Source organism: Coregonus lavaretus, assembly GCF_964263955.1.
Source record: "Coregonus lavaretus genome assembly, chromosome: 20".
Lineage (NCBI taxonomy): Eukaryota > Metazoa > Chordata > Actinopteri > Salmoniformes > Salmonidae > Coregonus > Coregonus lavaretus.
In genome coordinates, this window is record NC_140007.1 from 4,040,774 (window position 1) to 4,065,818 (window position 25,045).

Here is a 25,045-nt window from a genome sequence, read left to right on the forward strand (position 1 = left end):
ACATGTTGTATTCTATACCCATTTGAAGAAAAAAAAATGTGTTTGATATGATTACAGATTCTCTCAGGGGAGCCCATTTCAAATGCAGGGGACTCCACATTGGTCCCCGACCCCAAGTTTGGGAACCACTGTCCTACTAACCTCTCTCCCTGATTGCTTCCACTCTGTCTCCTTTGCCTCCTGCATTGCAGCCTGCCTCACCACTGTCTGTCTCAATACTCTCTGTAATGCAAAGTTATTTTGTTTTGAGAACTTATAGTAGACAGGGCGGCAGGTAGCCTAGTGGAGCGTTGGTCCAGTAATCGAAAGGTTGCTGGTTCGAATCTCTGAGCCGACTAGGTGAAAAATCTGTTGATGTACCCTTGAGCAAGGTACTTAACCCTAATTGCTCCTGTAAGTCGCTCTGGACAAGAGCGTCTGCTAAATGACTAAAATGTCAATGTTTAATGTAAAGATTATAGCTAGCTTAATTTCAGCAAACTGCTCCTGCTGAGGTCAGGCTTTGTTTAACGTTAGCATCTAACTTCATCCTTCTAGCCAGTTAGCTAGCTATAACATTAGCTAGCTAGCTGGCTATCAGTAGCCAGAGCCCTTGGCTTGAGCTAGCTAGCTAGCTGGCCACCTGACTGAAATATCAGTGACTATTTACCAGTTGTACACTCATTCTCCGAGATCTTTCTTGTTTGTTTGGGGGATGTCTGTTGACACGACAGGAGTCGAGGGACGTTTAACAAATTGCCTTATGTCCGGCATCTTGCAAGCATCTGTACTTGCCACTTGCCAGTGTTGTTTTGGGCTGATTAGTTCATTTCACGTCTCGGCCTGTGCCGTGGGCGGAGTTTACCATTGGACAGAGTGGTGAATGAAAGCGCTGCTAACAAGGCAAATCCGGGGGGAGCAGGCGAACATAACAAGCATACCTGAATCATGATTCCACTTGTTCGCAGAGAGCCAGGTGCGATTAGAACTCAGATCAAGAATATTCGTTTCTGAGCTTTGATCAACTCTGGGAACGCATTAATAAGTGGGTAAACGATCATTTAAAAAATAAAAAGGTGAGTAAACAATATTTCACAAATAGAAAGATGCGTAAACGGCTTTTACGTGCGTTTACCCTCTACACCCCTGCCTATATTTACAGTGCCTTAGGAAAGTATTCAGACTTTTTGCAAATTATTCTAAAATGGATGAAATAAAAACAAATCCTCAGCAATCTACTAACAAGACCCCATAATGACAAAGCGAAAACAGTTTTTTTGAAATGTTAACACATTTATTACAAATTAAAACAGAAATACCTTATTTACATAAGTATTCAGACCCTTTGCTATGAGACTCAAAATTGAGCTCAGGTGCATCCTGTTTCCATTGATCATCCTTGATTGGAGCCCACCTGTGGTATATTCAATTGATTGGACATTATTTGGAAAGGCACACACTGGTCTATATAAGGTCCCACAGTTGACAGTGCACGTCAGAGCACACAGCCAAGACAACGCAGGAGTGGCTTCGGGACAAATCTCTCAATGTCCTTGAGTGGCCCAGCCAGAGCCCGGACTTGAACCCAATTGAACATCTCTGGAGAGACCTGCAAATAGGTGTGCAGCAACGCTCACCGTCCAAGCTGACAGAGCTTGAGAGGATCTGAAGAGAAGAATGGGAGAAACTCCCCAAATACAGGTGTGCCAAGCTTGAAGCGTCATACCCAAGAAGACTCAATGCTGTAATCGCTGTCAAAGGTGCTTCAACAAAGTAAAGGGTCTGAATGCCTTTGTAAATGTAAAAAAAAAGAAGCTATTTTTAATAAATTAGCAAACATTTCTAAAAACCAGTTTTAGCTTTGTCATTATGGGGTATTGTGTGTATATTGATGAGGGGGAAAAAAATATTTAATACATTTTAGAATAAGGCTGTAATGTAACAAAATGTGGAAAAAGTCAAGGGGTCTGTATACATTCCGAAGACACTGTATGTAATTAAAAGTCTCATTAAAGTTTGGCTACATTTTCTGGCGCATCATGTCAGCATCGGTTTGGACCAAGGGGCCAGGGTCTAGAAGCATAGTTTAGATTGCTCCTACAGTTTTGGTTCGGTACTGCAGTTTAACTGACGCCCGGCCCAGAAAGACAATTTCCATAGACGGCCACATAGAGAAGTCAGATTAGAAAATTCCTAATAAGACACTTTTGTGCACAAAACATCCAAAACGCCCGCAATCGCAGGGCTCTCCAGAGGGTGGTGCGGTCTGCCCAACGCATCACCGGGGGCACACTGCCTGCCCTCCAGGACACCTACAGCATCCGATGTCACAGGAAGGCCAAAAAATATAATCAAGGACATCAACCACCCGAGCCACGGCCTGTTCATCCCGCTGTCAGTAACAGGGAAATGGTTCCAATCATATATTGATAAACGTCACCTTGTCCGAGAGAGTTAGCAAAACGTCACGCCAGGGTAAGCCTACCGAGAGAGTTATCAAAACGTCACGCCAGGGTAAGCCTACCGAGAGAGTTATCAAAACGTCACGCCAGGGTAAGCCTACACGAAACACAGCCCTTATTTTAAGTGTTTCTAAAATCCCCTATGGGAAAAATGAATGTGCACATTTATAGCCTATTGTTTCCCAAGTTGCTAGCAAACCTGGCTTATTAGTTGTTACTGGTGGTAGCCTGAAGTGTCTTTAGAAAGTATTCACACACCTTGACTTTTTCCACATTTAGTGATTTAAAAAAAATATTGTGTCACTGGCCTACACACAATACCCGATAATGTCGAAGTGGAATAATGTTTTTATGTTTTATTTTTTGAATGTACAAAAGATTTAAAGCTGAAATGTCTTGATTCAATAAGTAGTCAACCCTTTTGTTATGGCCTAAATAAGTTCAGGAGTAAAAATGTGCTCAACAAGTCACATAATAGGTTGCATGGATGACTACCTCTCTGTATCCCACACATACAATTATCTGTATGGTTTCTCAGTTGAGCGTGAATTTCAAACATAGATTCAACCACAAAGACCAGGGAGCTTTTCCAATGCCTCACAAAAAAGGGCACCTATTGGTAGATGGGTAAAAATTCAAAAAGCTACAGGCATCCTTCCTAGCTCAGTTGCCAGAGAGGAAGGAAACCGCTCAGGGATTTCACGAATTTCTCAAATAATTAAATCAATTAAAATCAAATTTTATTTGCCACATGCGCCGAATACAACAGGTGTAGGCATTACAGTGAAATGCTTACTTACAAGCCCTTAACCAACAATGCAGTTTAAAAAAAAGAAAAAAAAAAGTGTTAAGTAAAAAATAGATAAGTAGATAAGTAATGCAAATAGTCCGGGTAGCCATGATTAGCTGTTCAGGAGTCTTATGGCTTGGGGGTAGAAGCTGTTAAGAAGCCTTTTGGACCTAGACTTAGCGCTCCGGTACCGCTTGCTGTGCGGTAGCAGAGAGAACAGTCTATGACTAGGGTGGCTGGAGTCTTTGATAATTTTTAGGGCCTTCCTCTGACACCGCCTGGTATAGAGGTCCTGGATGTTTACCATTGGACAGAGTGGTGTACTGGGCCATACGCACTACCCTCTGTAGTGCCTTGCGGTCGGAGGCCGAGCAGTTGCCATACCAGGCTCTCGATGGTGTATACCTTTTTGAGGATCTGAGGACCCATGCCAAATCTTTTCAGTTTCCTAAATAATAATAATAATAATTTCCTGAGGGGGAATAGGCTTTGTCGTGCCCTCTTCATGACTGTCTTGGTGTGTTTGGACCATGATAGTTTGTTGGTGATGTGGACACCAAGGAACTTGAAGCTCTCAACCTGTTCCACTACAACCCCGTCGATGAGAATGGGGGCGTGCTCAGTCCTCTTTTTTTTTGCTGTAGTCCACAATCATCTCCTTTGTCTTGATCACATTGAGGTAGAGGTTGTTATCCTGGCACAACACAGCCAAGTCTCTGACCTCCACCCTATAGGCTGTCTTATCGTTGTCGGTGATCAGGCTTACCACTGTTGTGTCATTGGCAAACTTAATGATGGTGTTGGAGTCGTGCCTGGCCATGCAGTCATGGGTGAACAGGGAGTACAGGAGGGGACTGAGCACGCACCCCTGAGGGGCCCCCGTGTTGAGGATCAGCGTGGCAGATGTGTTGTTACCTACCCTTACAACCTGGGGGCGGCCCGTCTGGAAGTCCAGGATCCAGTTGCAGAGGGAGGTGTTTAGTCCCAGGGTCCTTAGCTTAGTGATGAGCTTTGAGGGCACTATTGTGTTGAACGCTGAGCTGTAGTCAATTAATAACATTCTCACATAGGTGTTCCTCTTTTCCAGGTTGGAAAGGGCATTGTGGAGTGCAATAGAGATTGCATCATCTGTGGATCTTTTGGGGCGGTATGCAAATTGGAGTGGGTCTAGGGTTTCTGTGATAATGGTGTTGATGTGAGCCATGACCAGCCTTTCAAAGAAATGACTATAGTAAGTGCCAAATAAAGTAACAGGGTTAATGATTTAATCTTAAATCAGCCATAAATCACCCCCTGAATGGAAGCTAGTTGACGTGTTATGCTCGACCCGCTCAGATTTATTGAATCATCCATGTGGTCTATATTAAAGGGCACTTCATTTAATATAACAGGCTTAAATTCAATATTGGTGCACAATTTCTACTTAAAATATCAAAGGATGCAAAAGGCCCTCTTTCTGTGGGACAACCCTTCTATTTAGTGTTCTCTTCCCTTCTCTCTTTATCCTCTCCTTCTATTTGAGGGCTATGCCCTGAAGCCCATTATTAGGCTCTGTATTAAGTATGTCGGAGGGGAATTGGATTGGAGCTCTTTTCATCTGCTTTGTCTCATTTGTACACAAAGGAACCAAGGGCAGCGCTTTTCTAGGACACCACATTTCTGGGGGCAGGAAGGAGAGACACACCGGCTGAGGTGGGAGAGAGAGGGCTGTGTAGAGGTGTGTGTGGGGGGGGGGGGGGGGGCTGAAAGCACCTGAACACAGAGGAGAGGTAAGTTAAAGAGGAACACAATCCCTCACATGGACATAGAGCAGGAACAACGCCCTTGACATACACACACACAGAGAGAGAGAGAGATCTATTATTTGTGGGAACCTTGCTGTTTGTCAAAGCAAATGTTTCCTGCAGGTACACAGCAGCCGAACAGTTCTCTCTCTCTCTCTCTCTCTCTCTCTCTCTCTCTCTCTCTCTCTCTCTCTCTCTCTCTCTCTCTCTCTCTCTCTCTCTCTCTCTCTCTCTCTCTCTCTCATAAAATAAGTGTGGTGATTCAGCTCGCCAGTGGAGTGTGTGCATGCCACAAGGGACCCCTTATTGGAGATATTGTTGTGTGCCCTCCAGCCTTCCATCAGTATGTGGGTCAATGACGTCTTGTCCTGGTCTGTCTGGTCCTGCTCTACTAGCCTGTCCTCTTGGGTCCCTTATAGAATGAGTGTTAGTAGAACAGACAGGGCTCCCTGTGTTGCTTGTGTAGAACACTGACAATGGGCAGGAAGACAGGGAGCTGGTGTAAGTGGTGTCATCAGGGGGATACCCCAGGCCCTTTTCCAGTGTAAAGTGAGATGAGAGAGGAGAGCGGTTGGTTGGTGTGTTTGTTTGTTCTCCCTGGAGGAGCAGTGAGTTGCCTCCGCTTCCTCTTGTTCCTCTGTTAGGGGTAGACAGGGAGCTGCTGTAAGTGGTGTCACCAGGAGGATACCACAGTAATCCTTTCAACTAGCCCACAACTTCTAGACTTCCTGAAATGGAGGGAAGTAGGTATGGAGGGAGGGAGTGAGGAGGAGAAGAGATTAGTTGGATTTCTCTGCCAGCTCTGAGATCAAAGTTTTTTTTGTTGTATTGTCACTTGCTCGCATGCCAGCGTGTAACTATGTGTGTGTGCCTGTGACTATGTGTGCGGTTGTGTGTGTGACTGTGTGTGTGTGTCTATGCTGGGTTTTTGCGGTGTGTCCATGTCCAGAGAGGTAAATGAGAATGGATGGATTGATTAGGAGCGCTAACAGTATGAGTAATGTGTCTAATTATCATGTAGACCTCACACTGGGCTGCTACAGCTATGATGGATTCCTGCACTCTCTGAATGATTTGAAGGACAATCCCCTACCGTTCGGAAGCACGTGCACACGTGTGTGTATAATGGATGTGTCGTCTCTGGTCTCTGTGTTTCTCTGTGTGTGTGCCATCCCCCTCTCTCTCCCTGTGTAAAGCGGGATGCTTACTGTGGGTAATGGTATGTTAAATGTGTGTGGTCCTGGGGGTCTTACACCTTGGTGTTCTAGTTGAGACATCCTCAGTAAATCATCTGGCTGAATAAACCTCACTGAGCCGTCCTGCTCGCTGTCATTAATTCAACGACTCGTGGGTAAAGCAGAGAAAACACAGTTAACGCTTAGATATAAATCAGCAGGTCTAACAGCACACACACACACACACACACACACACACACACACACAGACAGCACATGCATGTGCACTCCATTACACACACAAAGTAAAAACACTGCCTGTGTAACGGAGCCTGCTTAGCGAGTACCACTTCCTCCTGATTCTGGTACTGATGCTCGAACCCAGGACCTCTGCCGTGCTAGCACACAAGACCGCCCTCCCGAAGCGTCTTACCAGTCGGCGCCACCGAAAAGCTAGCTATTTGGTGGTGCCAGCGGGGACACTTCAGGCTGAGGAGTGAGTTCCACACATCCCTTACTTTACTATGTTTATTTTTACAGGGACAAAGCATATTAATCAACATTTCTGTAAAATGTCCCTTTTTTAGCCAGCCGGCTCATTTTCAACCGCAGTCCCTGGGCAGGTTATTAAAAATAATTAAAATGTCAATACAGACAGACAATGAGCACATGTAGAGCAACTAATGACAAGCAACACTTAGCAAACAGACAGACAGCAATAACATAAAAAGCAATAAAACAAAAAGACAATGTCTACACACCTCATAAGCTACAGACAACAGACAACATGGAAAGCAGCTATAAACAGCTATAGATTGTGTTCACGCACCTGATTGTCCTTTAGCCATGTCTTTGGGTTCTTTGTGAAAACGCGGTCAGTTACCTGTGTCTGAAGGCAGTGTGTTCCAGACATGGGAAGCTCTCACAGAGAAAGACGTCAGCCTGAATGTGCTTTTCCTTATTGGGAACTACAGTATACAGTCACCTCTCATGGCAGACCTTGTGGATCTGCTGCCATGGATGTTCTGCTTGATAAATGAACTAAGTGGAGGGGGAGCCAGGCCATATAGGATCTTGAATACAAGACATACGTCTGTGTATTTCACAAGACTTTCCCAGATCAGGAGCTCATGCTTTCTGAGGATGTTACAATGGTGGTGGCTATTGGACTTTCTATCAAGCATCTTGAGAGCCTGTTTGTAGAAAGACTGAATGGGTTTCAATGTTGTACAGCAAGCTTGGGCCCAACAACAGGTAACTGCCAAAATAAAGAAAACACCAACATAAAGTGTCTTAATAGGGCTTTGGCCAACACGAGCCGCCAGAACAGCTTCAATGCGCCTTGGCATAGATTCTACAAGTGTCTGGAAATCTATTGGAAGGATGCGACACCATTCTTCCAAGAGAAATCCCATTATTTGGAGCTTTGTTGATGAGGGTTGAGATCTGGTGACTGACACACACACACACACACACCTTCCAGCTCTCACCTCAGAATTAAACGTTCATCATGTTTCTCAAACGTCAAATGTCGAAGTTGTTCCAAACGTCGAATTTCAAAGTGTTTAAGGTTATGTTTAGGCATTAACTCCGAATGGTTAAGGTAAGATTTTAAGGTTTGGGATAGGCTTAAAACAAACATTTCAAAAACAACTTTCTATTGCTCGATTCAAACTTGCAACCTTTGGAATCAGAGGGAGATGCTTACGTCCATCCACCATCCCCATCCAAAAAATAATGGGGAACTTGGCATTTTTTTTACATGACCCAAACATTATGGGACGTTAATTGCTTAATTAACTCAGAAACCACACCTGTGTAGAAGTACCTGCTTTCAATATACTTTGTATCCCTCATTTACTGCTTTATTTCGGCAGTTACCTGTAGTCAAGCAGTAGGGGAGAGTGGGGTAAGTTGAGCCCTTTTTTACATTCAGCATCACTCCATCAAGGGAAATATAGTATTCTTTCTAACAAAGATATACATATATTTCAGGATGTTGTGTATCCCTGGAAATAATCAGAATTCATGTAAACATAACAGTTTTGAAAACATAGCTTGTCCAAAGAAAGTGGTCTCTTGGCACAAACCTGGGTATGGTGTAGCTTGAGACGCGGGACAGAGTAAGTTGAGACACCTACAGATTTCTGTACGGAATGAAATATTACCACTACCTTTTTAAAACCATGTATATCTTTATTTCCCAAACACAATTCAAAACAATCACAATCACTTTTTTGTCTATTAATAATTTTAAACATATTTTAACACAGGCTTAAGAGAGATGAGAGATTGGAATCAAGTATGATCCCCGTTTGCTACACCTGTTCTAACATAGTCTCTCTCTATCTCTCTCTCTCTTTCCTCGCCTCTCTCCCTCCAGGTCGTGCATTGCTGAGGTTGAACGGGGAGAAGTTGGAGAGGATGGGCATCGTCCAGGAGACACTGAGACAGGAGGTTCTACAGCAGGTCCTTCAGCTACAAGTCAGAGAGGAGGTCCGCAACCTGCAACTGCTCAGCAGAGGTGAGGAGTGTGTGTGTGAGAGCATGCGAGCATGCGTCTGTGCATGTGTGTGTGTGTGCTTAAGGACAGGTAATGTGTTCCATAAACACACTTATCCAGACATCAATAGCCAGCTACAGTCACCATGTGCTGACCTGGATTCAGCTGCTAATGACAGTCTGCTGGAGCCAGGATAGAACACAGCAGTAGGCTGCTGTCAGTCTGTTTTTACCAACTAGACAATGTTAAAACTTCTCTTCATTAGACATACAGTACACTGAGTATACCAAGCATTAGGTACACCTTTCTAATATTGAGTTGCACCCCCCATTTTGCCCTCAAAACAGCCTCAATTAGTCGGGGCATGGACTCTACAAGGTGTCGAAAGCATTCCACAGAGATGCTGGCCCATTTTGAATCCAATGCTTCCCACATTTGTGTCAAGCTGGATGTCCTTTGGGTGGTGTACCATTCTTGATACACACGGGAAACTGTTGAGCGTGAAAAACCCAGCAGCGTTGCAGTTCTTGACACAAACCGGTGCGCCTGGCACCTACTACCATACCCCGTTCAAAGGCACTTACATTTTTTGTCTTGCACATTCACCCTCTGAATGGCACACATACACAATCCATGCCTCAATTGTCTCAAGGCTTAATCTACACTGATTGAAGTGGATTTAACAAGTAACATCAATAAGGGATCATAGCTTTCACCTGGATTCACCTGGTCAGTCTATGTCATGGAACACTCAGGTGTCCTTAATGTTTTTTCTGTACTCAGTGTATATGGTGAATGTCTGTAGCTTTACACATGCTTAAGCCAGATCTGTCCAATACCAGACATTCTACACAGAGGTGGGTTCTACTAAGCTATCATGTGTAATTGTTTTAAGATGGTCAGATGTTTTCATGAGAAGACCGATTTTCGAGAAGTCTCATGGTCTGACAAACACCGCTGTAGCTCGGCCACCTTCCACCGCAGATGCGGAAGGCCGACATAGTGGTGGATTGAGACGCAGCCCATGCAAAAAAACAGATATCTCTATCTTAAACTGACACATTTTGATGGGGATCTTTTTATTATGTTACTTAGATTGACTCAAGGGTGCATCAATAGGCTCTTAATTCATGAGAGAAAAAGAAGGGGAGAGAAGGAGCAAGACAGAGAAAGAGAGAGATAATTAAAATGCTGTGTTGGCATTTATATTAATAGAGGGGCAAATTTAATTTCCCAGTTCAACAGGCCTTGACTGTGTCCTATCATAGACAGCTAATTGAGTGGCCCTGTAAAACACCTGAGAACCAAGAGGGTGGTTTGGAGGAGAGGTGAGGGCTAGAGGTGGTGGAAGGATGCAGAGAGGAGAGGAGGTGAAAATGGGATTAGGGATGGAGGTGAAGACGGTGTTAAAGTGAAGTGGGTGAGAGAGGGGTGATTAAGGGGGCAGGGGGTGGAGGTAGTGAGTGTTGGGATGAGGACAGGAGAAAGTGGAGGGAGGAAGGTTGAGTGTGGGAGGTTTAAGAGAGGAGTTCAGATTCATAGTCCTTTCACCTGTCTGTCAGCCTGTGTTTGTCCCAGGTTGGTACTCCCCCCCCCACACACACACACACACATAAACACGCACACACACACACCCTCATCCTCCAGCTCACCCAGTCCTGAAAGATTCTCTCTCTATGCTGTCCTATAAATGTTTTAAAGAAGCTGGACAGCAGCCTGGCGACTCGTATCATACACTGTCATTTCAGATTAATCTGACAGAAATGAACATGATATTAAACATTGATTGCTCTCTTACTCAAAGAGTAAGTTTGTTTTTAAGGTACAACGATTTTATTGAAATGAATGGATCTAGCTTGGGGTTTGTGGCTGATCTGAACCATGTTAGGATAATTTTACACTACTGAGACATGGCAACTACTTTCATATTTTTAGATTTTGCCCTCCAGTGTTTTTTAAGTGACTCTCCCTTCTGCTTCTCTCTCTTTTAACATCTTCTTCTCTCCAGACCTTTACCACTAAGTGTGCATGGGTAGAGGTTAGTAAACAAAAGCACTGAGTAAACAATGTTCATCCTCAGGGCTGCATCCCTCGCTCCTTCCTGCTCCAGCCTCTGGACAGAGTGATCTATCTGTTGGAGGTTCAGATGCTCACAACACTGTAATTGCAAATCACCCTGAGCACAGAACCCTATTACTTCTATTGGGTCGTTCCACGAAAAGAGTGCCTTTTGCGTCCCTTTGATATTTTAAGTAGAAATTGTGCACCAATATTGAATTTTAAAAGCCTGTGCCCTTTAATATAGGCCAATATTTTTTCATATGAATAAAGTTACAAAATTCACATTTTGACGTGTCCCTCCGTCAACCCTGTGTCACTTCTAGAAAGATTTCAACCCACTTAATCCAACAATTTTTCCAAGTTTCACCATCATTGTAAAGCCCTAGTTATTTTGTTGCTTTGACAGTCATTTCTGAAGATAATTATTTATGTCGTGATTATTTACTAATTTACATCTGTCACTCATTTTAAACCCTGTTATGTGAACAGAACTCTCATTTTAATACGGTGAAACTATTCCTTTAAAAAAAAACATTGAACATCTAATATTCAAATCATAGTATAAAAGAAGGTGACCTGGTTCTACTCTTTTTATACTTTTTTTTTTTTTTGTGGTGGTTGAGCATAACACGTCAACCATGGATAGGCATGCAATAAAAAATGGTTTAGGTGAAGCTTGCATTCAATGGCCGCTCCCTGTTGCACACTACAAACTTTCATTCCCTCTGTCTTGGGGGGATTTACAGTGGCTTGCGAAAGTATTCACCCCCCTTGGCATTTTTCCTATTTTGTTGCCTTACAACCTGGAATTAAAATCGATTTTTGTGGGGTTTGTATCATTTGATTTACACAACATGCCTACCACTTTGAAGATGCAAAATATTTTTTTGTGTGAAACAAACAAGAAATAAGACAAAAAAACTAACAGAACTTGAGCGTGCATAACTATTCACCCCCCCCCCCCAAAGTCAATACTTTGTAGAGCCACCTTTTGCAGCAATTACAGCTGCAAGTCTCTTGGGGTATGTCTCTATAAGCTTGGCACATCTAGCCACTGGGATTTTTGCCCATTCTTCAAGGCAAAACTGCTCCAGCTCCTTCAAGTTGGATGGGTTCTGCTGGTGTACAGCAATCTTTAAGTCATACCACAGATTCTAAATTGGATTGAGGTCTGGGCTTTGACTAGGCCATTCCAAGACATTTAAATGTTTCCCCTTAAACCACTCAAGTGTTGCTTTAGCAGTATGCTTAGGGTCATTGTCCTGCTGGAAGGTGAACCTCCGTCCCAGTCTCAAATCTCTGGAAGACTGAAACAGGTTTCCCTCAAGAATTTCCCTGTATTTAGCGCCATCCATCATTCCTTCAATTCTGACCAGTTTCCCAGTCCCTGCGATGAAAACATCCCCACAACATGATGCTGCCACCACCATGCTTCACTGTGGGGGATGGTGTTCTCGGGGTGATGAGAGGTGTTGGGTTTGCGCCAGACATTTTCCTTGATGGCCAAAAAGCTCAATTTTAGTCTCATCTGACCAGAGTACCTTCTTCCATATGTTTGGGGAGTCTCCCACATGCCTTTTGGCGAACACCAAATGTGTTTGCTTATTTTTTTCTTTAAGCAATGGCTTTTTTCTGGCCACTCTTCCGTAAAGCCCAGCTCTGTGGAGTGTACGGCTTAAAGTGGTCCTATGGACAGATACTGCCATCTCCGCTGTGGAGCTTTGCAGCTCCTTCAGGGTTATCTTTGGTCTCTTTGTTGCCTCTCTGATTAATGCCCTCCTTGACTGGTTTGTGAGTTTTGGTGGGCGGCCCTCTCTTGGCAGGATTGTTGTGGTGCCATATTCTTTCAATTTTTTAATAATGGATTTAATGGTGCTCCGTGGGATGTTCAAAGTGTCTGATATTTTTTTATAACCCAACCCTGATCTGTACTTCTCCACAACTTTGTCTCTGAGATGTTTGGAGAGCTCCTTGGTCTTCATGGTGCCGCTTGCTTGGTGGTGCCCCTTGCTTAGTGGTGTTGCAGACTCTGGGGCCTTTCAAAACAGGTATATATATATATATATATATATATATATATATATATATATATATATACTGAGATCATGTGACAGATCATGTGACACTTAGATTGCACACAGGTGGACTTTATTTAACTAATTATGTGACTTCTGAAGGTAATTGGTTGCACCAGATCTTATTCAGGGGCTTCATAGCAAAGGGGGTGAATACATACAGTGGGGAAAAAAAGTATTTAGTCAGCCACCAATTGTGCAAGTTCTCCCACTTAAAAAATGAGAGAGGCCTGTCATTTTCATCATAGGTACACGTCAACTATGACAGACAAATTGAGAATTTTTTTCTCCAGAAAATCACATTGTAGGATTTTTAATGAATTTATTTGAAAATTATGGTGGAAAATAAGTATTTGGTCACCTACAAACAAGCAAGATTTCTGGCTCTCACAGACCTGTAACTTCTTCTTTAAGAGGCTCCTCTGTCCTCCACTCGTTACCTGTATTAATGGCACCTGTTTGAACTTGTTATCAGTATAAAAGACACCTGTCCACAACCTCAAACAGTCACACTCCAAACTCCACTGTGGCCAAGACCAAAGAGCTGTCAAAGGACACCAGAAACAAAATTGTAGACCTGCACCAGGCTGGGAAGACTGAATCTGCAATAGGTAAGCAGCTTGGTTTGAAGAAATCAACTGTGGGAGCAATTATTAGGAAATGGAAGACATACAAGACCACTGATAATCTCCCTCAATCTGGGGCTCCACGCAAGATCTCACCCCGTGGGGTCAAAATGATCACAAGAACGGTGAGCAAAAATCTCAGAACCACACGGGGGGACCTAGTGAATGACCTGCAGAGAGCTGGGACCAAAGTAACAAAGCCTACCATCAGTAACACACTACGCCGCCAGGGACTCAAATCCTGCAGTGCCAGACGTGTCCCCCTGCTTAAGCCAGTACATGTCCAGGCCCGTCTGAAGTTTGCTAGAGTGCATTTGGATGATCCAGAAGAGGACTGGGAGAATGTCATATGGTCAGATGAAACCAAAATATAACTTTTTGGTAAAAACTCAACTCGTCATGTTTGGAGGACAAAGAATGCTGAGTTGCATCCAAAGAACACCATACCTACTGTGAAGCATGGGGGTGGAAACATCATGCTTTGGGGCTGTTTTTCTGCAAAGGGACCAGGACGACTGATCCGTGTAAAGGAAAGAATGAAATGGGCCATGTATCGTGAGATTTTGAGTGAAAACCTCCTTCCATCAGCAAGGGCATTGAAGATAAAACGTGGCTGGGTCTTTCAGCATGACAATGATCCCAAACACACCGCCCGGGCAACGAAGGAGTGGCCTAGCCAGTCTCCAGATCTCAACCCCATAGAAAATCTTTGGAGGGAGTTGAAAGTCCGTGTTGCCCAGCGACAGCCCCAAAACATCACTGCTCTAGAGGAGATCTGCATGGAGGAATGGGCCAAAATACCAGCAACAGTGTGTGAAAACCTTGTGAAGACATACAGAAAACCTTTGACCTGTGTCATTGCCAACAAAGGGTATATAACAAAGTATTGAGAAACTTTTGTTATTGACCAAATACTTATTTTCCACCATAATTTGCAAATAAATTCATAAAAAATCCTACAATGTGATTTTCTAGATTTTTTTTCCCTCATTTTGTCTGTCATAGTTGATGTGTACCTATGATGAAAATTACAGGCCTCTCTCATCTTTTTAAGTGGGAGAACTTGCACAATTGGTGGCTGACTAAATACTTTTTCCCCCACTGTATTCACGCACTACTTTTACGGTATTTTTTATTTATTACTTTTTTTAACAAGTTATTTTTTAAATTTCACTTCACCTATTTGGACTATTTTGTGTATGTCCATTACATGAAATCCAAATAAAAATCTATTTAAATTACAGGTTGTTATGCAACAAAATAGGAAAAACGCCTATGGGGATGAATAATTTTGCAAGGCGCTGTATGGCTGATTTAACATGAAATCGTCAACCCTGTTACGGTCATCCCTGTTACCTTATTTGGCACTTAATAGGCACTTACTATAGTCATTTTTTATTTAACCTATTGGGGTGGAAAAAATAGTTTTTTTTAAGAAGTTGAACATGTGCTCTTTATGACAGAATGAAAAATATATATAATATCAAACTGAAAATGGCACCAAATTGGTGAAATGACCCTGATTCAAATTATAACAGAAAAAATAGCTTCTTGCACAATTACAAAGCAAGTGTGTGAGTGCTGTTCGTGCTCTTTGTGTATACGTGTTTTGTGTGTGTACATGCTCTTTCACTTTCTCTCGGTCGACTGACATAATCTTCAATGCCTTTGTTACAGTCTTAACAAAACAGCTATATTGGTTTTCGCCAGGCATAATGGCGCCGATGTCATCCAAAAAGTTAGACTTTTGACTCATCTGTCCATAGAACATTCTTCCAAGAGTCTTGATGATCATCCAGCTTTTTGGATGAGATGGGTCCCATTATGTCTGGCGAAAACCAAACACTGCATTACACAGTAAGAACCTCATACCAACGGTCAAGCATGGTGGTGGTAATGTGATGGTTTGGGGATGCTTTGCTGCCTCAGGACCTGGACGACTTGCTTTAATAGAAGGACCCATGAATTCTGCTCTGTATCAGATAATTCTACAGGAGAATGTCAGGCCATCTGTCTGTGAGCTGAAGCTGAAGCGCAGCTGGGTCATGCAGCAAGACAATGATCCAAAACACTCAATCAAGTCTACATAAAAATGGTTAAGAAGCAACACATTTGAAGTTTTGGAATGTCCTAGTCAAAGTCCAGACCTAATCCCAATTGAGATGTTGTGGCAGGACTTGAAACGAGCAGTTCATGCTTGAAAACCCACAAATGTCACTGAGTTAAAGCAGTTCTGCATGCAAGAGTGGGCCAAAATTCCTCCACAGCGATGTGAGAGACTGATCAACAACTACAGGAAGCATTTGGTTGCAGTCATTGCAGCTAAGAGCCAATTTATGCTTGATCCGAAAATGTGGTCGGAGGCGCCGTATGGATGGTGTTACGCAATTGTGGAGCCTCCGGAGGCACGCAGAGGCCAAATTGAGCTCCCGTACCGCATCGCCGTGTGCCTCTCAAATGTTGTAACAACGCGGAGGGCTCCATATAGCTCTGCATTGACATGATTGGTTGACAGTAAATGAGGGCGGGAGGTCCTGTATAAACACAAACTCACTTCCTTGACATCTTCCTTCACAACAGCTCTGCGCTGCTTGGCGAAGCGCAAGACGTATGAATGCCCTAACTTCTGCAGAGGCCATATCACCGTAAAGGCTGCATGGCCAATGCAGATGTCAGATTGACCATGCAGCGCCTTTAAAGGTGGCACAACCGGTTATTTAGTGTAAGGGGTACATTACTTTTTCACACAGGGGAATTGGGTGTTGCATAACTTTGTTAATTAAATAAATAAAATAAGTATACATTGTTTTTGTTATTTGTAAACTTAGGTTCCCTTTATCCAATAGTATGTTTTGGTTGAAGATCTGATAACATTCAGAATCAAAAATATGCAAATATAGAGAAAATATGAAAGGGGGCAAATACTTTTTCACGGCACTGTATATTTTATCACTTTCCTTTTAGAGCCAGACACTCTCTCCTTTGGATGTATAGCCCAATGCATTCCTAAAATAATAATAAAACTGCAGTATGCATGAATGGCGAGGAGGTTTTATGAATTGATAATGTTTTTGGACAGCTCTTAGCTTCCGATGTCTGTGCATGCATGTGTGCGTGCGTGTGTGGAATCCAGAAAGAGGAGATGGAGTCAAGGTCTATTGACAGAGACAGACAGACAGACATACAGACAGTGTGTGTGTGTGTGTGTGTTCCTACCAGCTGAGATGAGCCCTGCAACATCTAGCTGTAACATCTGGTCTGAGCACAGGGGAGCAGCATAGCTTCCTTTCAGCTAGCATGAATAGTGGTAGTTTGTTTTCTTTCTCCACGGTAAACTTCTCTCTCTCTGTGTGTGTGTGTGTTGGAATTGGGTATCATTGTTTGCTTATGGCCTTATACAGCTTGTTGAGTGCGGCTTTAGGGCCAGCATCGGTTTGTGGTGGTAGATAGACATCTACGAAAGATAAATACTGAATAAAAATATAAACGCAACATGTAAAGTGTTGGTCCCATGTTTCATGAGCTGAAATAAAAGATCCCAGTGGGCAAATTCTTCAGTGGGCAAATGCTCACCTTCGTTTGCCACTGGCACGCTGGAGAAGTGAGCTCTTCACGGATGAATCCCGGTTTCAACTGTACCCGGCAGATGGAAGGGAAAGAGGTTGTTGGCCAAGATCTCGCAATACATTGCCCCATCCATCCTCCCCTCAATATGGTGCAGTCGTCCTGTCCACCTCCATACTTCACGGTTGGGATGGTGTTCTTGGGGTTGTACTCATCCTTCTTCTTCCTCCAAACACAGCGAGTGGAGTTTATACCAAAAAGCTCTATTTTTGTCTCATCAGACCACATGACCTACTCCCATTCCTCCTCTGGATCATCCAGATGGTCATTGGCAAACTTCAGACGGGCCTGGACATGCGCTGGCTTGAGCAGGGGGACCTTGCGTGCGCTGCAGGATTTTAATCCATGACGGCGTAGTGTGTTACTAATGGTTTTCTTTGAGACTGTTGTACCAGCTCTCTTCAGGTCATTGACCAGGTCCTGCCGTGTAGTTCTGGGCTGATCCCTCACCTTCCTCATGATCATTGATGCCCCATGAGGTGAGATCTTGCATGGAGCCCCAGACCGAGGGTGATTGACCGTCATCTTGAACTTCTTCCATTTTCTAATAATTGCGCCAACAGTTGTTGCCTTCTCACCAAGCTGCTTGCCTATTGTCCTGTAGCCCATCCCAGCCTTGTGCAGGTCTACAATTTTATCCCTGATGTCCTTACACAGCTCTCAGGTCTTGGCCATTGTGGAGAGGTTGGAGTCTGTTTGATTGAGTGTGTGGACAGGTGTCTTTTATACAGGTAACGAGTTCAAACAGGTGCAGTTAATACAGGTAATGAGTGGAGAACAGGAGGGCTTCTTAAAGAAAAACTAACAGGTCTGTGAGAGCCAGAATTCTTACTGGTTGGTAGGTGATCTAATACTTATGCCATGCAATAAAATGCAAATTAATTACTTAAAAATCATACAATGTGATTTTCTGGATTTTTGTTTTAGATTCCGTCTCTCACAGTTGAAGTGTACCTATAATAAAAATTACCGACCTCTACATGCTTTGTAAGTAGGAAAACCTGCAAAATCGGCAGTGTATCAAATACTTGTTCTCCCCACTGTATATACAGTACCAGTCAAAAGTCTGGACACACCTACTCATTCCTTTACATTTTACATTTTAGTCATTTAGCAGACGCTCTTATCCAGAGTGACTTACAGTTTTTTAGTGAGTGCATACATTTTCATACTGGCCCCCCGTGGGAATCAAACCCACAACCCTGCCGTTGCAAACGCCATACTCTACCAACGAGCTACATGGGACTACATTCAAGGTTTTTTCTTTATTTTTACTATTTTCTACATTGTAGAATAATAGTGAAGACATCAAAACTATAAAATAACACATATGGAATCATGTAGTAACCAAAAAAGTGTTAAACAAATCAAAATATATTTATGTTTGAGATAGCCACCCTTTGCCTTGATGACAGCTTTTCACACTCTTAGCATTCTCTCAACCAGCTTCACCTGGAATGATTTTCCAACAGTCTTGAAGGAGTTCCCACATATGCTGAGCAGTTGTTGGCTGCTTTTCCTTCACTCTGCCGTACGACTCATCCCAAACCATCTCAATTGGGTTGAGGTCGGGGGATTGTGGAGGCCAGGTCATCTGCTGCAGCACTCCATCAATCTCCTTCTTGGTAAAATAGCCCTTACACAGCCTGTAGGTATGTTGGGTCATTGTCCTGTTGAAAAACAAATGATAGTCCCACTAAGCCCAAACAAGATGGGATGGCATATTGCTGCAGAATGCTGTGGTAGCCATGCTGGTTAAGTGTGCCTTGAATTCTAAATAGATCACAGACAGTGTCACCAGTAAAAAAACACACCATAACACCTCCTCCTCCATGCTTTATGGTGGGAACTACACATGCGGAGATCATCCGTTCACCCACACGCGTCTCACAAAGTCGCAGCGGTTGGAACGTTGAGATGTGTCTGTTACTTGAACTCTGTGAAGCGTTTATTTGGGCTGCAATTTCTGAGGCTGGTAACTCTGATGAACTTGTCCTCTGCAGCAGAGGTAACTCTGGGTCTTCCTTTTCTGTGGCGGTCCTCATGAGAGCCAGTTTCATCATAGCGCTTGATGGTTTTTGCGACTGTACTTGAAGAAACGTTCAACGTTATCAGGGGAGGGATAACTCAAATGCCAAATGTCTCCTTTTTTGTTTTTTATTCCTCTGATGGAAAATATAGTCTTCCCAGCATCCTTTGTTGTCATTTGAGGCAGAGGCAAAAGTGTAGTCACTGAAATCAACCGGTCACATCTATGGTTCATAGATGTCAATGAGTTTGATATGAGAATGGTTTTAGGCACAGAGAGACTGTGATCCTGAGGTTACACTCTACAGACTCCTGTTTCAGAAAGAATTCTAAATTCTAAATGCAACCAGGTTGTTGACAGAGTTTGAAGAGAGGTCAGACGGAGGCAGGGGTTCTGGATGTGTGTGTGTGTGTGTGTGTGTTGGAATTGGGTAAAATGGTGTGAAGGACACCCAGTGATGCCCATCTAACCCCAAACCCCACTGTTTTCCTTGTATCCATATTTAAATAATGAAATTCTCTCTCTCTCTCTCTCTCTCTCTCTCTCTCTCTCTCTCTCTCTCTCTCTCTCTCTCTCTCTCTCTCTCTCTCTCTCTCTCTCTCTCTCTCTCTCTCTCCCTCCCTCCCTGCAGCCTCATTTGGAAACCTCTCTTAGCTCATCCCTTTCGTGATCCCTTTCTCCTCCGCTGACACAATACGTCTCCAGTAGCTACGGGAGGACCTGCTCGCTCCAGAAATGTGACAGCAGAATCAGGCTGTAAAAGGAGAGAACTGAAGAGGGGAGAGAACGGAGGAGAGGAGAGAACAGGAGTCTATTTTCTACATGCCAAACAGAGGATTCCCATTCAACAAGGCCAAACTGGTTTAAACAAGGAGCGACGGAGAGCGAGAGAGAGAGCTGAAGAGAGAGAGAGAGAATATTAAGTGCTGAATTAAAGAGCACACACTGTAACATAGAGATAAGGTGTATGAACTGACGTTGACATTGTAGACAAATCACTTTGCAGGTTATATTATTATAAGTACATGAGATTCCCCCTTTCTTGGTTTCTTCTTTCATTTTGGGTGCAGGGAGGATAATTATTACTGATCAATCAATGTAGTACATTACAGTGGGTGGCTTACTCCAAGGTGGGGTGTAAAGGAAATGGGACTTGTCCCCTGCGGCAAACTACTGAATGTCAATGTCACTGTATGATACTCGCATCACAACCCTGTTCACAATGTATCTTTTCCTCTCAGGATTTTCATTTTGGAATATGTATATAGTTTTGATAGATCTAAGTCATACTGTATAAAGTATATAATTGCCTACATGAGCACCCTCTCCCCAAAGCATATTCTCTTCCTTTCTTATATAAAGCCGTGTCATGATGATGTACAGAATGTCACCTCCCAGATCATCTCTTTGTACTGTCAATGAACCATGTCTATGACAAACACATATATTTTAATGTTCTAGAGTAATATAAGCTGTAGACCTGAATATAATGTACATCTATACACGTTTAGCTTTTTATAAACAGAGGGAATTGAGAGAACATGCTATGATTTGGTGTAACGGTTTTTGCCATAGCTGTATTTGTTAAAGCAAAATCGGAACAGGATGTAGCTGGCCAGAAGGAATGGTTATTTTCTAGCAGTATGAGTGAAATGCCTACATCTCCCTAATAAATGTGTATTCCCCCTAATATCAGGAGTGCACAACTTTAGTCCTTGAGGGCTCCTATCCTGCTGGTTTTACCCTCTGTCTCTGTCTCTCTCTCTCTTTGTCTCTTTCTCTGTCTCTCTATCTGTCTCTGTCTCTCTATCTCGCTCTCCCCCTCTCGCTCGCTCTCTCTCTCTCTCTCTCTCTCCCCCTCTCGCTCTCTCGCTCTCTCTCTCTCGCGCTCTCTCTCTCCCTCTCTCTCTCTCTCGCTCTATCCCTCTCTCTCCCTCTCTCTATCCCATTCCCTCCCTCTCTCTCGCTCTCTCTCTCGCTCTCTCCCTCTCTCCCTCTCCCTCTCTCTCTCGCTCTCTCTCTCTCTCTCTCTCTCTCTCTCTCTCTCTCTCTCTCTCTCTCTCTCTCTCTCTCTCTCTCTCTCTCTCTCTCTCTCTCTCTCTCTCTCTCTCTCTCTCTCGCTCTCGCTCTCGCTCTCGCTCTCGCTCTCTCTCTCTCTGATCAGTTATTGTAACTGATTGGCAATATATTCCACCACACCTGGTAGGCCAAGTAATCAACTTGACATTGAAAGGCAACAGGATATATATTGTAGAGCTGGAACTGTGCACCTCCACCCTATACCATGTCTCTCATTGATAAGTACATATTAGAGACATTATTGAGAGGAACCAGACCAGCTACCTGCTATTACTGTCACACTGTGAATGCAGACATCCAGACAGCCTACTGTTACTGTGCTTCATAAACTAACCAGTAATCAGATACCCAGCATGACTGTGAATTAGGATCCTTTGAAGAAAGAAGCATTGCCAATATATGTGATTCTGTTTCACTCAGAAAATTGAGTTTCCCGTTTCATAAATGATGGTGAAGGGGAGCAGGTCTTCCATGGTTGCGCACAGAACTATCCTGAGGAACGGGCTACCAAAGACAGTACAGTATGAAGATAGGCAGCAATAGAAATCCCTGATCACGCTTGTAGGCAATGTCATGGCAACGTTGGCTAGATAAGCTAATGCGCAGAAACATGTCATCGGGTCTAACGGTTGGAGTAGTAACATGTTCAACATTGGCTCGAATCTACAGTTGAAGTCGGAAGTTTACATACACTTAGGTTGGAGTCATTAAAACTTGTTTTTTCAACCACTCCACAAATGTCTTGTTAACAAACTATAGTTTTGGCAAATCGGTTAGGACACAAGTAATTTTTCCAACAATTGTTTACAGACAGATTATTTCACTTATAATTCACTGTATCACAATTCCAGTGGGTCAGAAGTTTACATACACTAAGTTGACTGTGCCTTTAAACAGCTTGGACAATTCCAGGAAATGATGTCATGGCTTTAGAAGCTTCTGATAGGCTAATTGACATCACTTGAGTCAATTGAAGGTGTACCTGTGGATGTATTTCAAGGTCTACCTTCAAACTCAGTGCCTCTTTGCTTGACTTCATGGGAAAATCAAAAGAAATCAGCCAAGACCTCCGAAAAAAAATTGTAGACCTCCACAAGTCTGGTTCATCCTTGGGCACAATTTCCAAATGCCTGAAGGTACCACGTTAATCTGTACAAACAATAGTACGCAAGTATAAACACCATGGGACCACGCAGCCGTCATACCACTCAGGAAGGAGACGCGTTCTGTCTCCTAGAGATGATACTTTTTGGTGCGAAAAGTGCAAATCAATCCCAGAACAACAGCAAAGGACCTTGTGAAGATGATGGAAGAAACAGGTACAAAAGTATCTATATCCACAGTAAAACAAGTCCTATATCGACATAATCTGAACGGCCGCTCAGCAAGGAAGAAGCCACTGCTCCAAAACCACCATAAAAAAGCCAGACTACAGTTTGCAACTGCACATGGGGACAAAGATCGTACTTTTTGGAAAAATTTCCTCTGGTCTGATGAAACAAAAATAGAACTGTTTGGCCATAGTGACCATCGTTATGTTTGGAGGAAAAAGGGGGAAGCTTGCAAGCCAAAGAACACCATCCAAACCGTGAAGCACGGGGTTGGCAGCATCATGCTGTGGGGGTGCGTTGCTGCAGGAGGGACTGGTGCACTTCACAAAATAGATGGCATCATGAGGTGTCACGCCCTGGCTCTGGGACTCTGTTATGTTGAGCCAGGGTGTGTAGTTTCTATGATTTTGTGTTCTAGGTTCATTGTCTAGCTGATGTGTTTTCTATGTTGGCCGGTGTGGTTCTCAATCAGAGGCAACGTGAATCAGCTGTTGATTGTTGTCTCTGATTGGGAACCATACTTAGGCAGCCTGTTTTCCACAGTGTTTTGTGGGATCTTGTTCCGTGTATGGTTTGTGTCTGTTACTTAGGACTTCACGTATCGTTTTGTTGTTTTGTTCGTGTGGGTGAATCAAATTAAAAGTATGTTCACTCATCACGCTGCGCATTGGTCCACTTCCTCCAACGATCGTGACAGAAGATCCCACCATAACTGGACCAAGCAGCGTGTCCAGGAGCCAACGCCAGAGGTGAATCTAATGGATATCCACCTCGACTGGGTCAAGCAGCGTGTCCAGGAGCCAACGCCAGAGGTAACTCTAGCGGATATCCACCTCGGCAGGGTCAAGCCGCGTGAGGAGGAGAGAGGTTGGACTTGGGAGCAGAGGCTGGAGAGTCTGGCGAGAGCCATGGAGGCCATAGCCACGGGGGACAGACGAACCCAATACATTTTTAGGGGGGGGCTCACACCGTGGACGACGTGACTGCTGGAGGCAGATAAGGGGCGAGTTAGTGGACGAGGAGAGAAGGCCACCGGGTTACGGGAGCCATTGGCGAGTAGAGGGAAGGAAAATGTAGAGGCACGGCGAGAGGTACTGAGGTGTGTTGCCAGTCCGGTCCGGCCCGTTCCTGATCCCCGGGTAAGGCCAGTGGTGTGTGTTCCCAGTGCGGTCCGGCCTGTTCCTGTCCCTCGCACCAAGCCTGTGATGCGCGTCGCCAGCCCGGTCCGGCCTGTTCCTGCCTCTCGCACCAAGCCTATGGTGCGCGTCGCCAGCCCGGCCCGGCCTGTTCCTGCTCCCCGCACCAAGCCAATGGTGCGCGTCGCCAGCCCGGCCCGGCCTGTTCCTGCTCCCCGCACCAAGCCAATGGTGTGCGTCGCCAGCCCGGCCCGGCCTGTTCCTGCTCCCCGCACCAAACCAATGGTGCGCATCGCCAGCCCGGCCCGGCCCGTTCCTGCTCCCCGCACCAAGCCTGTGGTGCGCATCGTCAGCCCGGTTCGGCCCGTCCCTGCTCCCCGCACCAAGCCTGTGGTGCACATCGTCAGCCCGGTCCGGCCCGTTCCTGCTCCCCGCACCAAGCCTGTGGTGCGCTTCGTCAGCCCGGTTCGGCCCGTCCCTGCTCCCCGCACCAAGCCTGTGGTGCGCGTCGTCAGCCCGGTCCGGCTCGTTCCTGCTCCCCGCACCAAGCCTGTGGTGCGTGTCGTCAGTCCGGCACAGCCCGTACCTGGGTCACTAGTGCCTGGTCAGGTACCGGTCAGCTGCTCCACATTGGAGCCTAAGCAATCCGCTCCACCGATGTCCAGTCCAGCTCCAGCCAGAGGGGCCAGACCGGACCAGGGGCGCTACGGGGGGATTGTTGGAGGGTGGTGGTCAAGCCCGGAGCCAGAACCGCCTCCGAGGAGGAATGCCCACCCGGCCCTCCCCTGTTCGGTTTATGTTTGGCGCGGTCGCAGTCCGCGCCTTTGGGGGGGGGGAGTACTGTCACACCCTGGCTCTGGGACTCTGTTATGTTGAGCCAGGGTGTGTAGTTTCTATGATTTTGTGTTCTAGGTTCATTATCTAGCTGATGTGTTTTCTATGTTGGCCGGTGTGGTTCTCAATCAGAGGCAACGTGAATCAGCTGTTGATTGTTGTCTCTGATTGGGACCCATACTTAGGCAGCCTGTTTTCCACAGTGTTTTGTGGGATCTTGTTCCGGAGAGGTTTGTGTCTGTTACTTAGGACTTCACGTATCGTTTTGTTGTTTTGTTCGTGTGGGTGAATCAAATTAATAATAATAAATAATAATAATATGCCATTTAGCAGACGCTTTTATCCAAAGCGACTTACAGTCATGCGTGCATACATTTTTGTGTATGGGTGGTCCCGGGGATCGAACCCACTACCTTAGCGTTACAAGCGCCGTGCTCTACCAGCTCAAATTAAAAGTATGTTCACTCATCCCGCTGCGCATTGGTCCACTTCCTCCAACGATCGTGACATGAGGAAGGAAAATGATGTGGATATATTGAAGCAACATCTCAAGACAT

General features: G+C 44.5%; 1 protein-coding gene across 1 annotated transcript in view; it reads left to right on the forward strand.

The window, feature by feature from the left end:
- The window catches only part of LOC311147910 (sterile alpha motif domain-containing protein 10-like), a 105,486-nt gene extending 84,692 nt beyond the window's left edge, over positions 1–20,794 (forward strand). Inside the window, exons 4-5 of the mRNA XM_084184749.1 lie at positions 8,574–8,714; positions 19,740–20,794. Coding sequence (XP_084040875.1) covers positions 8,574–8,714; positions 19,740–19,762 — 164 coding nt within the window. The 3' untranslated portion in view covers positions 19,763–20,794. The remainder of the gene's footprint in view (positions 1–8,573; positions 8,715–19,739) is intronic.
- Positions 20,795–25,045: the final 4,251 nt, after the last annotated feature.